This window comes from Ascaphus truei, chromosome 2, assembly GCF_040206685.1.
Source record: "Ascaphus truei isolate aAscTru1 chromosome 2, aAscTru1.hap1, whole genome shotgun sequence".
In the NCBI taxonomy this organism is placed as follows: Eukaryota; Metazoa; Chordata; class Amphibia; order Anura; family Ascaphidae; genus Ascaphus; species Ascaphus truei.
The window spans coordinates 96,316,264-96,338,441 of NC_134484.1; the positions used below are offsets into that span (position 1 = coordinate 96,316,264).

At 42.7% G+C, this 22,178-nt stretch overlaps 1 protein-coding gene across 2 annotated transcripts in view; it reads left to right on the plus strand.

The window, feature by feature from the left end:
* The first annotated feature begins 261 nt into the window (after positions 1–261).
* TRPA1 (transient receptor potential cation channel subfamily A member 1) overlaps positions 262–22,178 on the plus strand; it is a 115,850-nt gene continuing 93,933 nt past the window's right edge. For both annotated transcript variants that reach the window (XM_075583502.1, XM_075583509.1), the window contains exons 1-4: positions 262–393; positions 585–768; positions 7,507–7,669; positions 13,406–13,581. In XM_075583502.1, the coding sequence (XP_075439617.1) occupies positions 646–768; positions 7,507–7,669; positions 13,406–13,581 (462 nt within the window). In that variant the 5' untranslated portion in view covers positions 262–393; positions 585–645. The remainder of the gene's footprint in view (positions 394–584; positions 769–7,506; positions 7,670–13,405; positions 13,582–22,178) is intronic.

A 22,178-nucleotide genomic window follows, 5' to 3' on the forward strand; every position in this document is an offset into this window, starting at 1 on the left:
AGAACCAAAGAGCACACAGTTGTTTAGGCAATACCCGACAGTCTTTTTAACAGGCTCATCATCAGTGCCAACCAGCAGCCAGAGATCTAAGGAGTCACACAGCAGCACACAGAGCCTGTATGTATTCCCTTCTGCAGCACATCATACTGTACAGTAGATTGTGGTGTGCTGTGTTTTCCAGTTCTGGCCATCTAGGCGGGATATCACAAGGAGTGTTTCTGCTGGGGCTGTGAAACTCCACCTCCACACTTCTCTCCGATCAGAATGATAAACATGCAAGCACATGAATTGCATGTTATTAACTCTAACAGAAAACATATGGTCCCTTTAGAGTGAGTATAAAACGTGTCCCTGCTTACAGTGACCTCGGGACGCGAGTCGGAAGCAGAGAAGGTAAATAGAAAACATCTGGTGACTGCAAGTTTGCAGGGTGCGGAGGGTCAAGCACACAGACACTCACTGAGGGATATAAATATGCCTCTGCTGTCACTTTCAGGCTGACTGCAGACACACACCAGGATCCCCTCCTTGCCCCTTATATCACTACCTACATTTCAGCTCTGATCCTGCTTGGTTTATTACAGGCACCAGGGAAGATCATATCCAAAAGGGGGGACCCTAGAGATATATTTCCAAGGAGGAAGCATGAGAAAATCCCTCAGGAGGATCTTTCTCCCAGGTGGGGAGAATGGTGACAGCACATATGAAGGGGTGATCCTGGATTCTAATGGCAGCTCACTCCAGGATGACCCTCATCTGATATTCAAGGTAAGTAATGCAGTGTCAGTCAATTTTCTGTGACACCAAGGTCAAGTTTCTGTGGCACCAAGGTCAATTTTCTGTGACACCAAGGTCAAGTTTCTGTGGCACCAAGGTCAAGTGAGGATTATTACTGCACATGCAGTATTGCTGCTGTACTGCTGTGCATGCCTCAAACAGATCAGCAGGACTTCCTCTACACTTTCTGTTCCATGCCTAATTATCTGTACTGATGCAGCGGCCGTTATTCGAACACTTCACGCGTCATGTACATCGGAATCCCGATTTGAAACCGCGGGGTGAATTCCAGCCTTCCCGCACTAAGATGCGAGCGCGGCAAGTGCAGAAAAACGAATTTTAGTGTTCTGGCTTTTAAAAACATGAAATTGACACAGTAGCACAGTACTGTACACATTACAATTCATCCATTTTATTGCAAACAAAGAAACAGAATCCATGAAATTCAAACAAAACATCCGCGATAAGCCCCGATGCCTGGGGCGATCGGCCGCCTTCATGCTGCGTGGGGAACAGCAGAGAACTCAAAATCTGCGCCGTGATGTGTTCGAATAACGGCCGCTGCATCAGTATATCACAATAGCCTGCCCAATATATTGCACTCTTACCCCATAGTTTGTTACTCCAGTGCACTGAAGCTTATTCTGTGGTGTGTTAACACTGGTGACATTTCCACTTTCAGACTTTGAGTATTGTACTTTTTGAAAGTGGTCCAATGTGAACCGTTGTTGCCAGATGTACTTGTTTTTCAATGCTATGTGAGCTGTTCTGGCAGAACTCATCTGCATTTCATCTCTGATAATATACTCTCCCCAAGATCTACCTAAATAATCTATCTATCTAATCTTATCTATCTATCTAATCTTATCTATCTAAGCGTATCTATCTATCTATCTATCTATCTATCTATCTATCTATCTATCTATCTATCTATCTATCTATCTATCTATCTATCTATCTATCTATCTATCTATCTATCTATCTATCTATCTATACAGCTGTGAGGCAGGAGGGAAGTTTGAAAAGAGCCTGCGTCTGGGGTCTGAGGAACTGAGATACTTTTTACTTAACAGTATTGTATCTCATATACAGTAGGTCCGTTTTACTATAGAGCATGACGCAGAGCTTTTTCATTAGCTGCACGATAAGCACAGGTACAGATGCAGCCTTATCGTTGGTCGTGCTGCCCTCACGAAATCCGCTATCGGCATATTTTTTAATACCTGTGTGCTCGCAGAGTGCCAGTAGGGAGACTGATGGCCAATCAGCACGCAGCAGGCGTCCCTGTATCTGAATGGGACTTCCGCTGTGTTAATCCTACTGGGCCACATCAGTCTGTAAGAGACGCGCAGTGAGTGAGACAGAATCAGTCATCTCTAACAGGCGATCGCGAGGCTTTTATTTTATGAAACTGCCCAGTATATTCCGTCCTTTCTCTTCTTTCTCTCTTTTCATATTTCATTCTTGGAGCTTATACTATATGGGTTCTCAGGGTATGTGATTTATATCAATTTAATGCACTTTATTTTACTTTAAGTGCTGTGTCTGACTGGCAGATTTAGAGAAGGTTAAACATTAACTTACCTTCTAAACTGACTATTACTGTGCATCACAGTCAGTGAAACTTTAATTATAGCCTCCTCTTCAACATCTGAGGTAAGGAGGACAGGAGAGACACCTATGAGCCCACTTTTTACACCAAGGATTACAGATATCACCATCTCGAACTCTCGCCTAGGTTTATAGGCGACTGATATTAAGTAGAGCCTTTCCTGCACTGCAAACATCAACCTCTCCTCTCCTGCACATTGCTACTGTATACAGGCATACCCCGCATTAACGTACGCAATGGGACCGGAGCATGTATATAAAGTGAAAATGTACTTAAAGTGAAGCACTACCTTTTCCCCACTTATCGATGCATGTACTGTACTGCAATCGTCATATACGTGCATAACTGATGTAAATAACGCATGTGTAACAGGCTCTATAGTCTCCCCGCTTGCTCACAGCTTTGGTACAGGTAGGGAGACAGTATTGCTGTTCAGGACGTGCTGACAGGCGCATGCGTGAGCTACCGTTTGCCTATTGAGCGAGATGTACTTACTCGCGAGTGTACTTAAAGTGAGTGTCCTTAAACCGGGGTATGCCTGTACTAGCAATTCTGCTGTTATATTCCTCCTTATTACTGACCTCTTTGAATTTCACTAATCTATCACATCTGATTACTGCGAACTTTCGTTCTAAGTACCATCAAGAATTCCTAGATTATAATTGGATAACGAATATATTACTATACTATTACCAATATACATAATTATCAACTATACGTTAACTAACAATAGTATCTGGCCTCCCTGGCTGCTCATTTTTAGCCTGCTCATTATTAAATTGCATGTATTGGCTAAGTTGCATCTTATAAGTTTTTTTTATTAATAAACTCTATCAACTACAAGGATGGCCACTACTTAGACCTGGTTTTCACTAAAAACTTCTCTCTCTCTGATTTCTCCATTTCCCCTTTTCCTCTCTCTGACCATCATCTCATCTCATTCTCTTTATCTCGCTTCTCCCCTTCTCCACCTCCATCTACCCCCCGGTTCTGCAGAAACCTGCGCTCTATTCACTTACCTGACTTTGAGTCCACTTTACACTCCTCCCTCTCCTCTCTCAGCTCTGCTACAGACCCTGACAACCTAGTCAGAAAGTACAACTCTGTCTTGTCCTCGTCTCTTGATCTACATGCCCCGCTTTCTCTCTGCCGCCCTCGCCCTTCTAACCCTAGACCCTGGCTAAATTCCCAAACGCGCATGCTGCGTTCCTCCACTCGTTCCTCTGAACGCCTCTGGAGGAAGTCTCACACTCTCGCAGACTTCCTTCACTACAAATTTATGCTATCCTGTTTCAACTCTGCCCTCTCGCAAGCTAAACAAGCCTACTTTTCTGCACTAATCAACATGCACAAGTCTAACCCACGCCGACTGTTCTCTGTCTTTGATACTCTACTCAAACCACCCTCAGCTGCCTCTCCTTCCTCCATCTCCGCTCAGGACTTTGCTGACTATTTTAAGGAAAAGGTGGAATCCATACGGCAGAACATCCCCTCTGTTTCTTCCCCCCATCCTACACCTCTTCCTAACTCTCCTCCTGCCTTCCTTGACTCTTTTTCCACTGTCTCAGAGGAGGATGTGACGCTGTTGATCGCCTCTTCTCCCTCTACCACTTGCCCTCTTGACCCCATTCCCTCCCATCTCCTAAAACCTCTAGCTCCTACTATAATCCCTACGCTTACACACATTTTTAACTCCTCCCTCTGCTCTGGAACCTTTCCATCCTCCTTCAAACATGAAACAGTCATACCATTACTCAAAAACAGCAAGCTTGACCCTACCTGTCTTTCTTACTATCGACCTGTCTCCCTCCTGCCTTTTGCCTCTAAACTACTTGAACGTCTTGTATTCTCTCGCTTGCATGATACATGATACATGACTGAGGTGCTTGAATAACACATTACTTTACTAGGTGGACTGTGTATTTATCCAACTATAACAATCCGTTCCTCGCTGACGTTTACACTTATTATCTGGTCTGTTAGCTGACCCAGAGGGGCTTACACCCTGACTTATAGCATTCTATGCCCTCCATACCCCACCATCAATAGCTGGTTAATAGGGGATTTCTATCACAATAATTTGACGACATAGATGCTAAGTATTGTTGATTTAATTTCTTTTTAATCACGTTACACATTCCTTTGGTAATATATGTTTTAAGTAATCTATTAAAAGCTACATTTTATTCCAGTGGTGTGCAGTTTAGTGAATTCTTTCAGGGCACAATCATTTTGTGCTCCTTCGTTTTTCCTGATTCCCTTTTCAGTTCACAGTTTGCACCCACTTAATAATTATCAAAATTATTTGTTCACTTACTCATTTCAATTAGTAGGGTTTTGTGATCACTCCTATCCCCTCCCTTTTGTGTTCTTTCAAAACTAAGCCTGTCTCACATTTTAATCTGGTCTGTAACTGTTACATAAGCCAATAATATATATTTTCTTTAACTGTGCATGCAATGTGTTGTATATAATGTGTACTCTGTTCATTTATGTAATTGTATTTGTAATCATTTATTATTTGTCTTAGCTCTATGCCCAGGACATACTTGAAAACGAGAGGTAACTCTCAATGTATTACTTCCTGGTAAAACATTTTCTAAATAAATTACCTGTGTTGCTTTATAGTTTTGGGAGGGTTAAGGGTCCCTCCTGCCGTTCCCGTGCACCAGATATTATATACTTTAATCTTTATCTTGGAGTGCTGTCTGTAATACTGTACTTTTTGTATGGAAAATTAGGAAAAGCACACCCTTTTGAAAGCACTCGTTGTGTAATATGATATGACGATCAATTTAAAACCAATTTTAATGATGTTAAAGTAAAAAATATATGTGAAAATATATATATGTATCAAAGCAAATATATCGCTAAGGTGACCACACACATAAAACAAAAAAGAAACGCTATATACACTGATAACGACAACTGAGTCCTGAGGGATACCCTAATTGCTAATAATAACTTAATAGATAGTATTGTGAGTTCAGAACAAATCAATGGTATTGAATGTATAGCCACAAGGCTCAGCATTAATAGTGTTTAAAAACCTGTATGTAATAAACAGGTAGCGTGTAGACTGATAATAAAATCCACAGTAATAGGTCATGCGTAGATGTTCCCTTAGTACCAGCAAAATGACCACCTTTGACAAAGCGCCTCTGCGAAACGTACGTCAGGTGGGAGGCGGAACCAGGCTGACGTCACGACGTCCGTGTGCAGCAACGAGGGTGAGAGGCACATCGGAGTGCCGGCATGACCAGCAAATCTCTACGATGCAGGTCTGATACAATTTTACAATTGATACTGCTACATGAGCCAATACTGTTTCAGCAGTGTGTTACTCTGTGATACGGATATACTGCTACTCTGTGACGACGGAGACAGCAATAAGTCAGGCTATTCAGTTTAACACAGTTATATTGATTTTGATTGCTCTTGATGGCGCATCGTTTGGCTTATATTGCTGGTGGTTGATTCACCAACTGTGTGTATTTTGACCTACACTCTAGCTGCTTTTAGCACGTTTGTTCCCTACTGCATATTCTAGTGTTTTCATCAGTAAATTACTTGCTTCACTGTCATTCTGATATACATCAGTGTCTTATGATTTATTTGTTTTTATGAGGCTATAACTGGATACGGACCTGATCCATGCCTCTAGGCATTTTAAACACCTTTTGTGTTCCTATTAACCTAGTTATTGTCTACATAGTGTATCTGTATACCAGTGATTTGTTTATTACTTCTCTATGAGGCTATAAACGGATGCGAACATTGATTCATGCCTCTAGGCATCATTACACACTTTGTGTGCCTATATGATAAGTGGAGTAGCTAACAACCAAGGTATTGGATTTATTCAATGAATTTTTAAGGTACAGGCAGTCCTCGGTTATCCGACACAATGCGTTACTCAAAATGGCGTTGGATAGCGAAACGTTGTAAAGCGAAACACGTTTTCCCATAGGAACACTGTTTAAATGAAAGGTTCCGTTCCTGAAGGCATTTTTGATGCTAAAATACACAAAATATTTTACGCAGACAATAAGATATGCAGCACACACAAATTATATAGTGCATATACTGTATTATATATATATATATATATCATAATATATAATATAATATAAAAATATAATATATTATATAGTATAATATAGTATAATATATATTATATACACATAAACAACTTTGCAAAGCGTCATTGGATAAGCCGTTTTGGCGTTGTAAAAATGAACATTGCATACCGTTGGATAAGCCATTCGTTGTAAAACGAAGCGTTGTTAAACGAGGACTGCCTGTACTAAGGGAACATCTAAGCGTGACCTATTACTGTGGATTTTATTATCAGTCTACACGCTACCTGTTTCTTACATACAGGTTTTTAAACACTATTAATGCTGAGCCCTGTGGTTATACATTCAATACCATTGATTTGTTCTGAACTCACAATACTATCTCTTACGTTATTATTAGCAATTAGGGTATCCCTCAGGACTCAGTTTTTGTTATCAGTGTATATAGCGTTTCTTTTTTGTTTTATGTGTGTGGTCAGCTTAGCAATATATTTGCTTTGATACATATATATATATATATATTTATTTTTTTTCACATATATTTTTTACTTTAATATCATTAAAATTGGTTTTAAATTGATCATCATATCATATTACACAACGAGTGCTTTCAAAAGGGTGTGCTTTTCCTAATTTTCCAATCATTACTTTATTCCCCATTTGCACCTGTGTTATCATCATATTTCTGTTCATAAAGCTGAAGCAAGAGTGCCATCCCCATCTCTTCCCTATCCCCCCATTTTTCAATTGTACTTTTTGTATCACAGTTTAATGAACAATCCCCTTAGATATCTAAGCCTCAATATACATTATGATCCATTCAAACCAGCGTGAAATATAAGCTACTTTGCTTTACACAATGGTGCATCCCATCTCAAAACCTTGATGAGGGGATTTAATTACTTTTATGTTTCCGTTTAATCAATTTAAAGTATGTTATGTGAATAGACTAAAGACGTCTTGTTCTGCATTTTTAGAATGGTTTTCTACTATATTTGAAGAGGTGTGACATTAAATAGCGTACTTATTTTAATCCAGTTTATTGCGGAGGGTAAAGTTAGCAGTGTCCGAAGCTTCATAATGAAGAATCCCGACTGTCTGAACAGTAAGGACGGCTTTGGTGCCAGTCCCCTCCATCATGCGACAAAACATGGCTACTTGGAGCTAATGATGATGATTATGAATGAAGCTACTGATGAAGGTAATATACTCATAAGCATTAAATGAATTAGCAAATACATGACATGCATGTGCTATAACTAGTTGTATGCATGTATGTATAGCTTTATTTATATCACGCCGACAGTGTTCTCAGTGCTTTACAAAAGAGACGATACAGTAGAAGGAGTACAATAAGTGCAACAAACCAAAATCAGGCAATAGGAAAGGAAATCCCTGCCCCGGAGAGCTTACAATCTAAGTGGTATGTTTGGAGACTTACAGCAACAGGAGGTGCGGGAATAAGTGAAGTGAATGGCAGTGCTTGACCACAATTATTGGTAGGAGCGACTGTGGGTGTGGGACAGTGGCCATGAGTCTAGGCTAATGAAATGCTTCTTTAATAGGTGAGTTTTAAGGTTTGACTTAAAGGTGGTAAGAGAGTTAAAGGAATTCATGCTGGTTCGAAAGATTGCCCCATTATTAAAATGTTACACAAAGTTTCCTTAATATGAAGGCTTTATTGATGTAAAATAGGTATGTCAACAATGTACTGTACGTTATAGCACTTTGTACCTGGCATGGAACAAATGGGTCAAATACAGCCTTGCTAAAATCAGAGTCTGGTCGCCTCCTGTGTCTGAATAATTTCTCCAGGCCAAACTTTTGCTGGAGAGCTGCCTGGCCTGGGGGCTGAGAGACAAGGCTGCAATGGATCATTCTCCCTCCTCTCACTCCCTCCTTATCTTTATTGGCCCTCTAACCTTGACAGAATGGGTTGGAGGTTAAGTAAACAGCCAAAGGGTTAATTCCTCCTAAGATTAAAGTGAGCTAATGCCAGTTACATGTTGAAAGGGTTACATTTGGATGATTGATTCCCTTTGAACCCAAATATTACACCTACTGTACATATGAGAGTTATATTTTTTCTTTTTTTGGGGTTGGTTTGTAAATATAGGGAGCTGAGACTTGTGAGCTGTTTGATTACCTTTGGCTACTCTGCCAAGTGTATATCTTCATTTATTTAAGCGCAATCCAGGTACATTTCGCGTTAGCAAGTGTTCAGCATGTGTAAAGCCAGAGTATGATAAGGATAAAGAAAACACTTGATTGACAAACACTTCTCGATACAGAGGCCACTCTGAAATTCAACTTGTAAATTAATTTCCCCAAAAATTAAAGAAGCCAAATGATTGCTTTTTGCACGGTCTGGCTATGTGGGATTGCACGTTTACCTGAAGCACTCCCCTATTCAGAGGCCCAAATACAAAATAAAATATTTCTAATTTTCAAAGACACCAAAATCGAGTGTTTGCTTTAAGTGTGAGTTACCTGCTCTACCTCATCTGTGCCATCCCCTCAATCGCGCCGGGCCCGCTGCGAGGGGGGGCCGCAGCTCTGTGGTGAGAGTCGGTCCTGCTCTCAATAGAATTGAGAGTAGGACTCGCGACGGAGTGCTAAGCCACGCCCCCCGGCGGTTCAGCCAATGAGGGCGAACCTGCCGGGTGACGTCATGGCCGCGCCCCGCCACTCCCCCACCACGCCCCCCCCCCCCGGTCTCTCTTCCTGCAGCTCACTGCAGACCGGGGAATCGGCTGCACGCGCCGCCAGTCTCGCGGGCGCGCGTACAGCGGAGGTACTGGGCCCTCAGCCTTAGTCCAAGTAAAAAAAGGTATCACCTAATACTGAAGTACTTATTTATTCTGTACTTAAGTATAAAGATATTTTTTTAAGGAAGACACTTACATCGTTTAGTTTTCAAAATGAAGTTTTCAAAAACATTTTTTTTACAAACTAACAGGAGAGGACATGTATGTATGTCTGGATTTGTATAGTGCCATCCATGTACATAGCACTTTACAGGAGTAATACACATGACATAATAATAGGTGACATAATAATAGGCAACATAATAGGAATAAGTGATTCATACATAAAAGTAGATATTAGGGAAAGCAGTGTTTGCCCCAAAGAGCTTACAATCTATGTGGTAAGTATGGAGAACATACAGAGACAGTAGGAGGGTATTAAGGTAAGTGCGTCTGCAAGAGGCCATAATAAATACGAATGGGATTTATAGTGCTAGCCAAGAGAGCTATAAAAATCCTTCATTAAAGAGGACCGATCGCACAGCAATGTGTGAAATTGTGCTACCTGGTGCATTACTGCTCCATTTGTTTGTACTGCAAATAACATGAAAACAATAGAAACCACTTAAAAAAAAAAAACTTGCACCAATGGTAATGCATTATTGTGCAATAACGTCTGCCACATCTGTTCTTGATGCCCCCAAAGCAAAGTAAAGACAAATGCTGCACAGCAATAATAAAAAAATAATGATCGCAATATTGTTACCAGTGCTCCTGTGGGTAGGATAGCCTGCAGAAAATCCAGTTACTATAGCAGAAAGGAGTAACACAAGGCACTTCTCGGATTTTATTAATCTAATTTATTTAAAGCCAAAGCACAACGTTTTGACCAATAGGTCTTTGTCAAGTGAAATAAAGTGACATACACATAAAATACATATCAGTGAACAGAAATTCACCCGGCGCTCTAGTGGTAGTAGTGTTTAAAAATGAGATACCAATTGGCATAAAAAACCCCACAAAGAAAAATTGCAAATTGTGACATATAGTGGTGATTAAAAAATACAAATGTGATATTAAATAAATATATGATATAAACGATAGCTTGCTGCTTCGACCCACGATGAACCTCCCTCTTTGGTTCTTAATGATGCTGATTGTCAAGAATGCGGGGAGCTCAAGGAACCGGTTGGTGCATAAAAAAAAGAAGAAAACAAGAAAAAATAGTGCAATACTGTTGTAAGGTGGGCAGTAGCTTGCAGAATGTAGTACCAAATAGATGTACCCTCACATTTTCCAAAAATTAAACAAGCATTATACCCCAAGGGGAACTCCTTCGTTGTGGTGTAAGTATTGAAACTCTGATGTAAAGTGTCGAGCAGGATGGCGGGTACTCAAACGTGGGTGCAAGAAAACACACAGAAATACGAACTAAGTGCAGAGGGTCACAGTGTATTAGCACAAAATCATGCAACAGGTACAGTTTTCAACTCACATGTGAACCCAGAATACGGACAGTGGACGATTGTGATGGTTAGGGGTAACCAGGCTCACTAATAAAGGTCAAGCCCAATTGGTTGCCCATGATCCATGTTTTGGTGTCCAAGAGTGTCAGTTCTTGGGCCTGACTGTTGTATATGTACTGCCATGCATTGTATGAGAATATGCGACAATAAAGAATTTATGTGTCTCTTGCCTTTCCAGGAGTGCTAACCAGCGGAGATTCTCAGGCTTTGAGTTTCAGGGTGGACATATGTACATATCTACTCGGGAATCTGACTCGGCTCCCGGCTACATTTTTGCGGTGGCCATCAACTCTGGACCCCATCTAGTTAGACACAATCCGACCACACTTTCATCTCAAAGTCCACCCTGAAACTCATAGCCTGAGAATCTCCGCTGGTTAGAACTCCTGGAAAGGCAAAAGACAGACCTCCACAGACCTCCGGACAAAGTCCTCCCTGAAAAACATTTACGCGACTCAATACCAGGTTTCCCTGCTTCAGCACAGACCAGAAAGGTAAAAGGAGGCATAGAGATTTGGGTATCCCGGGGATAGTCAGGGGTCCCTGGTTTAGGGGGAGTCCCCCACAGTATATGCCCCAAACCCCCCGGACCCGTTATAGGGGTTTGGGGTGTCTCCAACCATCCATGAGGTTGTAAGAGTGAAATTATTTCTGTCCAGCTTCAGTACAATAGAAGCAACTCTGAAACTTTACCTAAGCGTTATTTGAAGCAACTTTTCAGTAAACTTCTTATAGGAATGTCTAGTAGCTCTGAAAATGAACGTGTGTGCGTCTTTTCAGTAGATCCTAGGGGACGAGGGACTTAGAAGAATTTTGTAAGATTTTTATTAACATTGTGTATAAAGGTATATATGTTTCATGCACTGTACATGAGCTGGGGAATTTCCAAGTCCCTGGTTTCGAGACAAGATGGCCACCAGGATTGGTGTCACTGAGTCTGCTCAGGTCCCGGACTTGAAAGTCTCAGAGATGCCAAGGTGTTAGGGCGGGCGTAGTAGCAGAGTTATACTTGATTACCCATGTAGTGACATGAATAAAAGCTATCTGGCGACCATTTGCCCTTCCCCAGACTCTGTGGAGCCTGGCCCGGTGGGGGGTTCAATATGCTAAGTGTCAGAGTTGCCAGATTGGTGCATGCCCCTTTGCAGAATTGGAATCCATGCCCGCCCAGCTTCAGGGCACCGGCAAATCGCTGATAGGCTTGTGGAAATATTCCCACTCTCTGATTGGTGGAGGTATTCTGTGAATGGGACTGAAATCTATAAGAAACCTAGCAGCCAATCAGCTCAGGAGATTCTAAGTGCCAAGACAGCAGCGGTAAATTCAAAGATGCTCTGTGGGAAATGTCAGTGATGCGGCTTCGGTTTCAAGGCGAGAATTTTTCTAAGTCCCACTTTCCTGGGCCAAGTTCTCAGAATACTTCGTAGTGGTCGTGGCTGGAACTGCATGCTGAAAAGAGTACCAGGACGTTTGGTACTTGCTCCCGGTCAAGGGATTTCAGCACCACCAGAGTAGATACTGCGATGGCGTCAGGAACTGCATGCCGATTTCGGTTCCAGGACTTTTCGGGCTTAGTCCCGGTCATCTAAAGGACTTTGTAAAGACTTTGTTTCTATGAAATAAATGACAATTGGTTTTACTTCTTGGTTTTGCTTAGTGATATGATCCCGGTATAAAGGTGTCAATTCCTGGTCTCCCGTGACAACAATAGCAGCTTTAGTGGATCACCGGAAGTTGGGCTCAGCTGTGTGACAGTCAAACGGAGGTCTCCACATGGCAGCTGGTGCACAGGCATCTCCTTGCGGTCCCTCCACTTCTGCGTTCAATGGCTGCATTCCAAACGCTTGAGGTAGATATCCGCACGTGATGGTGTCACCTTCCGGGTCTCACTCAGCTTGCTAACAGGACTCTATGCGTTTCGCAAGTTTGCTGCGTCAGGAGCCATCACGTGCGGACGTCTACCTTGAGCGTTTGGAACGCAGCCATGGAACATGGAAGTGGAGGGACCGCAAGGAGCTGCCTGCGCACCAGCTGCCGTGTGGAGACCTTGTTTGACCACCAACACAGCTGACCCCAACCGCCGGTGATCCACTAAAGCTGCTATCGTACACTGTCCGTATTCTGGGATCACATGCGAGTTTAAAACTGTACCTGTTAGCTTGATTTTGTGCTAATACACTGTGACACCATGCGCTTAGTTCATATTTCTAGGTGTTTTTTTGCACCCACGTCTGAGTACCCGCCCTCCTGCTCGAAACTTCACATCAGAGTTTCAACACTTACACCACAACAAAGGAGTTCCCCTTGGGGTATAATGCTTGTTTCATTTTTGGAAAATGTGAGTGTACATCTATTTGGTACTACATTCTGCAAGCTACCTTACAACAGTATTGCACTATTTTTGGGGGTTTTCTTCTTTTTTGATGCACCAACTAATTCCTTGAGCTCCCCGCTTTCTTCACCATCAATAAAATACTTATCACACTGAATGCATCCTCAACACATGTGCAAAACTCAGATGATTCTTCAAACATAAACTCATGCTGGCATTTCTTTACTTCTTGTAGGCCCATCATAAAATATTAAGCCCATTTTACAGGAGAGGGGTATTTGGAGATGTGATGCTAAAATACCATTTGATTGTCCTATCTTTCTGTTTGTTAGTGCTCAACACTTTAGATTGCAGAGGAAATACACCACTCCATTGGGCTGTGCAGAAAAATCAAGTGGAAAGTGTTAAATTACTTTTGAGCGGAGGAGCTGATCCAAATATATTGAACTTCTCCAGATTTTCACCTCTTCATTCAGCGATCCAGTTATATTATAACACCATTGTTGAGGTAATACAAAAAAATCATGTCTGTACACTTCATTTTTAACTAGCATGGTGCCATAGACAAAGAATTGTCTTCCTAGAGTTTTTTCAAGTCATTGTAATGTGCGTATTATTACATTCATATTTAACAGTAACAAACCTTATTTATCAAATATTTTATTTGTACCAAGAAGGATCTTAATTACCAGTATATTTTAATATATAAAGATAATCTTGAAATTATCCTTAACTATCTACATGCACGTTACATTTTATGCAGATTGTCATACATGTTAATAGACCTGCATGATAGTTTCTCATAGACATACACAATGGTGTACAAAAAAAATTCAAGATCTGACACACTTCTTGTTCAATTGCACCGGAGCAGTACAATATGTCAGAAAAAGACACTTGTAAGTTGTTAAAAGCTTGTGTAAAATTACACTTATGATGAGCTACAGTAACATGCTTGCTCAAAAAACATCTTAATGTGCAACAAATCAACATTTCTCCAGGACTAATATGGCTGGATGATCACTATACTAAATGAGTGCTCAATGAGTATTACAAGAATCAATACAAGAAAAAAATTATAAGGTGTTGCAAATGCTTTGAGCTCCATATTAAATCCCATGCGGCCCGGGGTAACCATATTATACTAAGTCTTCTTCCTGTTTATTGAATAATAGTAATTGCATCATGGTTTCTAGAGACTAAATGACATTTTGGGGCAAACAAGTAAGCAAGTGATCAGTGTATGGTGTTGCCAGAGCAGTGTGTACTGCACTGAGGAAAGTGTTATCCTTTTACAACCTAATTCTGTTATGTAGATCACATACTGTACTACGTTGTGAAATAAGTATTTAAAAATTAAAAAAAAGAGGCGCGTGCGTGATGGCTAAGGGAATGGATGCTTGAGGTGTGAGCTCCTTCCCCTTCGGCAAAGACACAGCATTTAAAGAGCATAAAAACCAGTACAAACCCCTAAAAAGTTATGTATTCATAAAGCGGAGGCTAGCGAGATGCAAACAAGACCAAAAACGGGCAGAGCTGCGGCCGTACTCACGACTTATTTCAATAAGTCGGATCCAGCGCGCACACACAGAGCGGGAACTCCATCGCCGCATGTGGAATCAGAATCAGAGGAAGAACAAGGACCAGCTGAGCGAGCGGAGCCCAGGACACAGAGGCGATGACCAGAAAAATCATGAGGGAGTTTTGCAGCGAGCTAAAGGCTTATATGCACAAAGAACTCTCAGACTTACGGCGCGACATAAACTGCATTGGCGCCAGAACTGATGAGCTAGAAACGTGGCTGGACTCCACAATAAAAACGGGGCGCAAAAATGAGAAAACTACGGCCAATTTGCAAGCACAAATCAATGACCTCGCTAACAAACAGGACGATGCTGAAAATCGAGACCGCCGTAATAATATCAGGGTGCGGGGTGTCCCTGAGGAAATTGCTGATCCTGAGGAGTTTGTCACAAAATGGCTGACAAGCCTATTCCCAGATAAACCAGAGTTGGACTTGCACCTTGACAGATGCCATCGGGCCCTCAGATCAAAACCTCAGCCAAATGACCCCACAAGGGATATCATAGTACGGCTCCACTATTTCAGAATAAAAGAAGCAGTGTGCCAAATTGCTAGAGCCTCGGACACTGTAGAGTTTGAGGGGATCAAACTCCTGATTTTTCAGGACCTTGCATCTACTACCCTGCTCAAGCGGAAGACCCTTACGCCGGTAACCAGACTTTTGAGGGATAAGGACATAAGGTACCGCTGGGTTTTTCCCTTCGGTCTCCTTGTCCTAAAAAATGGTTCAGCCCACACCCTGCGAAGTCCGGAAGACCAAGACCGGTTCCTGCAGAAGCTGGGCCTAAAAGGAAGAGTCACTGACCTGAGCGAAGCGGAGACGTCTTCCCTCGAACCTGGCTGGAACAGAGTGACGCACCAACGTGGTAACTCGCAGGAAAAGTCCCTTAATTGATGTCCATCAAAGACCAATTAAGTCTTAAAAGGGCATCGCCACTGGACTGTCCGTTTGTCCGCGAGAGACTGCAATAAAGTTGGGTAATTCAATCTTTCATCCAGAAGCGGCGGCTATCTTGGTGTCCCGGAGTGGAAAAATTAATAAAGATCAGAAAAAACTAAGCAACGTCCCCTGGATCTCCCGATGAACCTGGTTAAGACCCCGGTGGGGAGGCCATCGCAGCGCGCATCGTGCGCCCCCCCCCCCCACCTCCTTTGCCCTCCTGTGCGCCCCATTCTCCCCCCCCTGCATAAGGCTGATCTTAGTGACACGAGCGGTTGCCGGCACGGAGAGTGGCAGCGGAAGCAGGACACATGCGGCGGCGATAGATCACAGTTGTCCCCCGGCGAAGAAGACAAATAAGGAAGCAGGGCTTCAATATAGGCACTGTTGTTCCCTTGGTGCTTGGGTGGCCCGGGAGGTGGTGGGTTTGGGGGGGGGGGGGGCTATGCGTACCTTACGGGTTGAACAATGGTGGAGGGGGGGGGACTTGAAGCATGCCCAACAGCATAACTGGGAGTTAGGCAAAATATTGGGACATCCTCCTACCCATATAAAAAGCAGCAAGACATAAGCAGGGCGCAAATAGAATATGGAGCACAGTGAGGGGGGAATAGAAGGCATACCCTAGAGGCTACCAATCCTCCCCATGACACCTAACTTGATAGTTTATACAGATGGCTGATCACCACCGGGGCACTAGAGGATTAACCCAATTTCCACAGAACCAGCTTAGATACCAGGATGGTGTGCCGCAGTTAAGCAAGTTGATAGCAGATTACCCAACATACCTTAAGTTACCCCTGTCCCAAACTGAGATGTTAAGAGTTTATTTATTCGTGAGTTTCAATTACATAGTTTATACTGGTTACTATTTTCATTAGAGCCGAAGGGGGGGCTCCCCCTTCCCTGGCTGCCGCTATGTGGCCGAAACAGTATGTCCTGGCTAGTCACAGGACATACCACAAAGTCCTTAGAGAAGAGCATGCCCGGACTAGGCCGGGCAGCCGTACAATGAGTACAGATGCTTGTAAACATTATGCTTTCCCAAAGGCAAGAGATCCAAAAAGGTCATCGACCTTAGATGGATATCCGCAGTTTTTTCTGTTGTTGTTTTTTGTTTTCTTTCCATCCCCCCTCCCACCCGCTGAATGGCCACGAGACCCGCTATGTGCTGAAGCCTATGCCAAGGACTCCTCCAGGACATGGACAAAGGATGAGAAGGTACGTCACACCCTACACGTATCATTTGTAATAGCTCAACACAACACCTCACAATGGGGTTGATCATTCTTTCCCATAATGTGAAGGGTTTGAATAGGACGTGTAAGAGGATGGTGGCATGTGCGGATTATCAGAGGCAATGGGCTGATATTATACTAGTCCAAGAAACGCATTTTAGCACTACCAGTTCACCAAAATACTTGGACAAATACTTCAGGCAATTTTACACCTCATCCTCGGCCAAGAAAAAACAAGGCGTAGCGATTATCTTCCATAATAAATGTCCATTTCAAGTTGATAAGATAATCAAAGACAAGGAAGGCAGACACCTAATCTTGATAGGATCAATCAATGGCCAAATACTAACACTAGCATCGATATATGCCCCGAACAACCATGACCCAACATTTTTCACAACATTTTTCAACAAACTACATAAAGTCGCACAAGGCCCAATAATCGTAGCGGGTGACTTCAATACCAACCTTAACCCTAAACTCGATAGATCGGGTCCACCACAGCGTTATCCCAAATCTATACCAAATACTCTGCGGCGGGGCCTAAAAAAGAATAATCTTCTAGACATTTGGAGGGAGCAACATCCCCAAGATAGGGATTATACATTTTTCTCACACCCACACTCGACATATAGCAGGATCGACTACTTCTTTATCTCTAGTAGACTGGTCCCAAAGATCTCCCACACTGGGATCCATGATATTTCATGGTCAGATCATGCATCTATAGAGCTAAGGTGCACACAATTAATTCTAGATAGACCTGGAGCAAACTGGAAATTGAATGAATCCCTCCTGAAAAACCCGGAAATCTCACAGTTAATCGCAGAGGAAATAAAACAATATTTTAAGATCAACGCCGGCTCAGTGAGCTCCCAGCTATCCCTGTGGGAGGCCCATAAGGCGACCCTGAGAGGGGTTCTTATTGGTATAGCGTCAAAAAGGAAAGAGAGGCTAAGATCCGGTTATTGCAATCCAAACTAAAGCATCTCTCAGATCATCATAAACAAACCAATAACCCAAGTATCCTTGCAAAACTGAAGGATGTAAAAATCGAATTAAAGCTGTTGTTAACCTCCCAGGCTGATACTTCATTGAACTGGTCAAAGAGGACGTTTTTTGATAAGGCGAACAAGCCAGATACTATGCTTGCAAACAAATTCAAATACAAAACCCAAAATTAAAATATCCAAGCTATTAGAAGAAAATCAGGCATTATCTCCGGAAATCCTAAAATTATAGTGGAGGAATTCAAATCATACTATGAAAATCTCTATAACGGAGATAAAATAGCGCATAATCTTCAGACTGACAGAGCTCGTGGGAATTTTCTCGCCAACTCTAAACTGACGAAGCTGACGGATGAGGAGAGAGAGATCTTGGGCAGAGAGTTTACTCTAGAAGAGGTTTCCCTAGTTATCGACAACTTAAAGGCGTCGAAGGCACCGGGGCCAGACGGCTTCTCAGGCCTATATTATAAAAAATTTAGTAAAATACTAGCTCCCTACCTGCTCAAAATGTTTAATGCGGTACTAACAGGATGCCCCTTCCCCGAACATATGCTCCAAGCGTCAATATCAATAATCCAAAAACCAGGAAAAGATCCCCTAGATTGTAAGAGTTATAGGCCCATCTCACTCATTAACACAGATATCAAAATCTATGCTAAATTAATTGCCAACTGATTAAGTCAGATCCTACCTAGACTGATACACCCAGATCAAGTCGGCTTTGTTAAAGATAGGCAAGCGGCCGATAACATACGACGAATCATTGATCTGCTAGAAATAGCCAATGTCAACAAAGTAAAAGTTATGGTGTTAAGTCTAGATGCCGAAAAGGTTTTTGATAGGATCGACTGGGCATACTTAAAAGATACGCTTGGAGAATTTGGATTCGATTGCCACTTAACCACGGCCATAATGGCGCTTTATGCAGGCCCTACAGCTAGAGTTATCCACCAAGGTTTCCCCTCAGATCCTTTCAAGATCAGAAGTGGAACAAGACAGGGTTGCCCCCTTTCACCCCTGCTCTTCGCCATGTGTATGGAGCCACTAGCGGCTCAAATCAGAGAAAACCCAGATATTTCAGGGATTGAAATTGAGTCCCAAGTTCATAAAATTACTCTCTATGCAGATGATGTCCTTCTGGTATTGTCCAGGCCCCTCACCTCTCTCCCCAATCTCTTCAGCTTGTTGGATAATTTTAACAAAATATCAGGGTTCAAGATCAACCAAACTAAATCAGAGGCCTTAAATGTCACGATCCCGAAAGCCGAAGAAAAACTTATATCAATTAATTTTAACTTCCGGTGGCAAAACAAGGCGATCAAATACCTTGGGGTCTTTATCACCCGTAACTTTAAGGAAATCTACAAAGCTAACTACCCCAAGCTCATCCGAGCCCTGAGAGAAGATCTATGGCGCTGGTCAAATTTTAATATCTCATGGATAGGCAAAATATACAGTATAAAGATGAATTTACTCCCACGAATATTATACTTGTTTCAAACAGTCCCAGTACCCATAAATCTGACAGAAATTAACAAGCCACCTTATCCAAATTTATATGGGGCAGCAAAAAGGCACGAATTAACAAACAAACTTTATTGAAACAACCGACAGAAGGTGGCTTGGCAGTACCTTGCTTGGAATCATATTACAGAGTGGCCCAATTATGTCAAATTTCTCAATGGCAGACAAACCCTGATTTGAAAAGATGAGTGGCATTAGAGAGCATGGCTTGTTCCCCATTGGAACTAAGCCAACTAATATGGACCCCAAAAATAGCGCGATTAAAAGCTATATATCAGCCGCTATCCTCAATGACCAACTCATTAGCAATCTGGGATGCAGTCAAATTCAAATGTGGCCTCACTACCAAAAATACACAGATGACACCCCTGTGGGGGAATCCACACTTTACTCCAGGTTTAGATAGTGCAAACTTTATACTGTGGAAACACAATAATATCTCAAGACTAAGGGATCTGAAGGGAGTAGACAAAATTATAACATTCGACCAAATTAGAGCAGACAAAAGCTCCCCCACTCTGAATTTTTTAGGTACCTCCAGATCAGAGCATTCTATAATAAAACTAACCCACATCCCCCATTGATGACATTTGAAAAGCTCTGTCTCAGAGAGACTACTACTAAGGGACTCACATCGCAGTTGTATAGAGAAGTAGTCGGTTCAGCCGCCAAAATCTCCCAGAAATTAGGGTACATGATAAAATGGGAAACAGACCTAGGCGAGACTCTAGACGAAGAAACGTGGACCCAAATAGCAACGGCAGCGGCCAAGAGCTCAATTTGTACAACATTGAAGGAGAATGCATATAAATTCCTGATGAGGTGGTATCTGACCCCACTCAAACTATCGAAATTTACCAAAGGATACTCCCCATTGTGCCCATGGCAATGCGGGGATCCCGCGGATCTGTTACATATGCTGTGGTCCTGCCCTCGACTAGCACCGTTATTAGGAATTAGGATTTTGTTTTACTGTGGCTATATAATATTGTAATTTTTATTTGCAAGGTGATGTATTGATTTGGAGAAGTGGTATTTTAATTTGTGCATGTTTTTGTTAACCCTGAAACATTTCTTTGTATATTGGTTAATCATGTGTATATATATATATATATGTAGTTGCATGATGAAGCCACTGTACAAATGAATGGGTGAAGGGTGGGTATCGGGCCAGGGTGGCTTAACCCCTTAATTACCTTTGCGGTTATTATCTGATAAAGTGATTAAGGGGTTAATTGATATTAGAATGTAGTTGCAATGTATTGGCTATATATTTTGTTGGCAACGGAGGACACTGGCGAAGGGGCTTCATATTGATGAGGTTAGTAGAACTTTATGTATTTTATTATGCTAGTTAATATGTTTAATAATGGGCAAATAATCTATTATCCATATCTGGATAATAGTTATTTTACACATTATTGTACTGTATGTGTTGGGGGGGGGGGGGATTGATGTACTGCACCGACACACTTTATTCGAGCAAATACCCAGTATGTACCTGGCAGATACCTGGAATGCGCCGCTCCTCACCTCTGACAAGCCCCGTTGCGTTTGGCTTCCCAGCCTGGGTTCATGCCTGGCTGATGGGCGGCTGATCTGTTAAATGATAATGATTAGGATTTAATAGGCTGCAATGCTTCGCGTGTCTACCAGATGGCATAAATTCATGAATTGTAATGCAGTATATATATATATACTGTGCAGTATTGCAGCCAGCGGGAATAAAATGCTTCAATCCCTGCCTGGAAAATAACCCAATGCACTCGGGCAGAAAACAGTCACAAGCCTCAATACACCCGGGTATACCCGAATTCGTGGGACTAGCCGAGCTCGAATAAAGTGTGTCGCCAGTGTATTTAATGTATATGACAGGTTTATTTTTTTTACATACAGGGTTGTTTCCTTAGGTTCTGCGGGGACCTCTGGAGACCACCTGAGGTCTCCTCGGGCTTCTCACGAGTAAACAGCTGCCGGGTCCACGGGGGACACCTGCGGAAAGAACCGGTGGCCCCACATGAGGGCACCGCGGACCTATAGGGACCACCCGAGGGCACCCAGGCCCCCGTGGGAACCACTCGAGGCCCCTCAGACACCTTGGGGTCTGACCCGGGGCCCCCCAGACCCGCGGGCCTATCCGTGGAGACCCCATTGTGGCCCATGGTGACCCGCGGAGACCACCTGGTGGACCACAGCACCTGGCGGGGACCACCCGTAGGCCTCCAGACTCTGTTTGAAACCTTGTGCTGGGCTACTGTGAGGCTTACGGACACCCGTCAGGGCCACCGGGGACTCCCGTGGACCTGGGGTGTTAACCCTGTATGTAAAATAATAAATCATGTATTTATGGGGGGGCTCAGGGGGTGGGTTATGTATTTAATAAATATAATGATGTTTATTGTCGGGCTGAGTATTGTTTTTATTGTGGGTACTGGGGGTGGGGGAGGGGGGTATTGGCCCCAAGGGTATGTGGTAGTCATCCCGCCTGGGTAATGGGTGAGGGTGGTTTGGCCTCATGGGGTGGGTAGTGGGGGAGGGTATTTAGGCCTCCTGAGTGGTGGGTGAGGGTGGGTTAACCCCATAATTACTGTAGCGGTTAATGACCGCTAAGGTGATTAAGGGGTTAGGGGACATTACATTGGCTGTTTTTATTCTTGTTTATGTTTTGCAGCATCGGAGGGGGGCATGGACGGTGATGAAGAGGAGGATGGCCTTCATCGTGGCAGTCGGACATGGATAAGTGCTATATGTATTTAATGTATTTATTGTTCTTTATGTATTTTAAATGGGCAAATGCACTATTATTCAT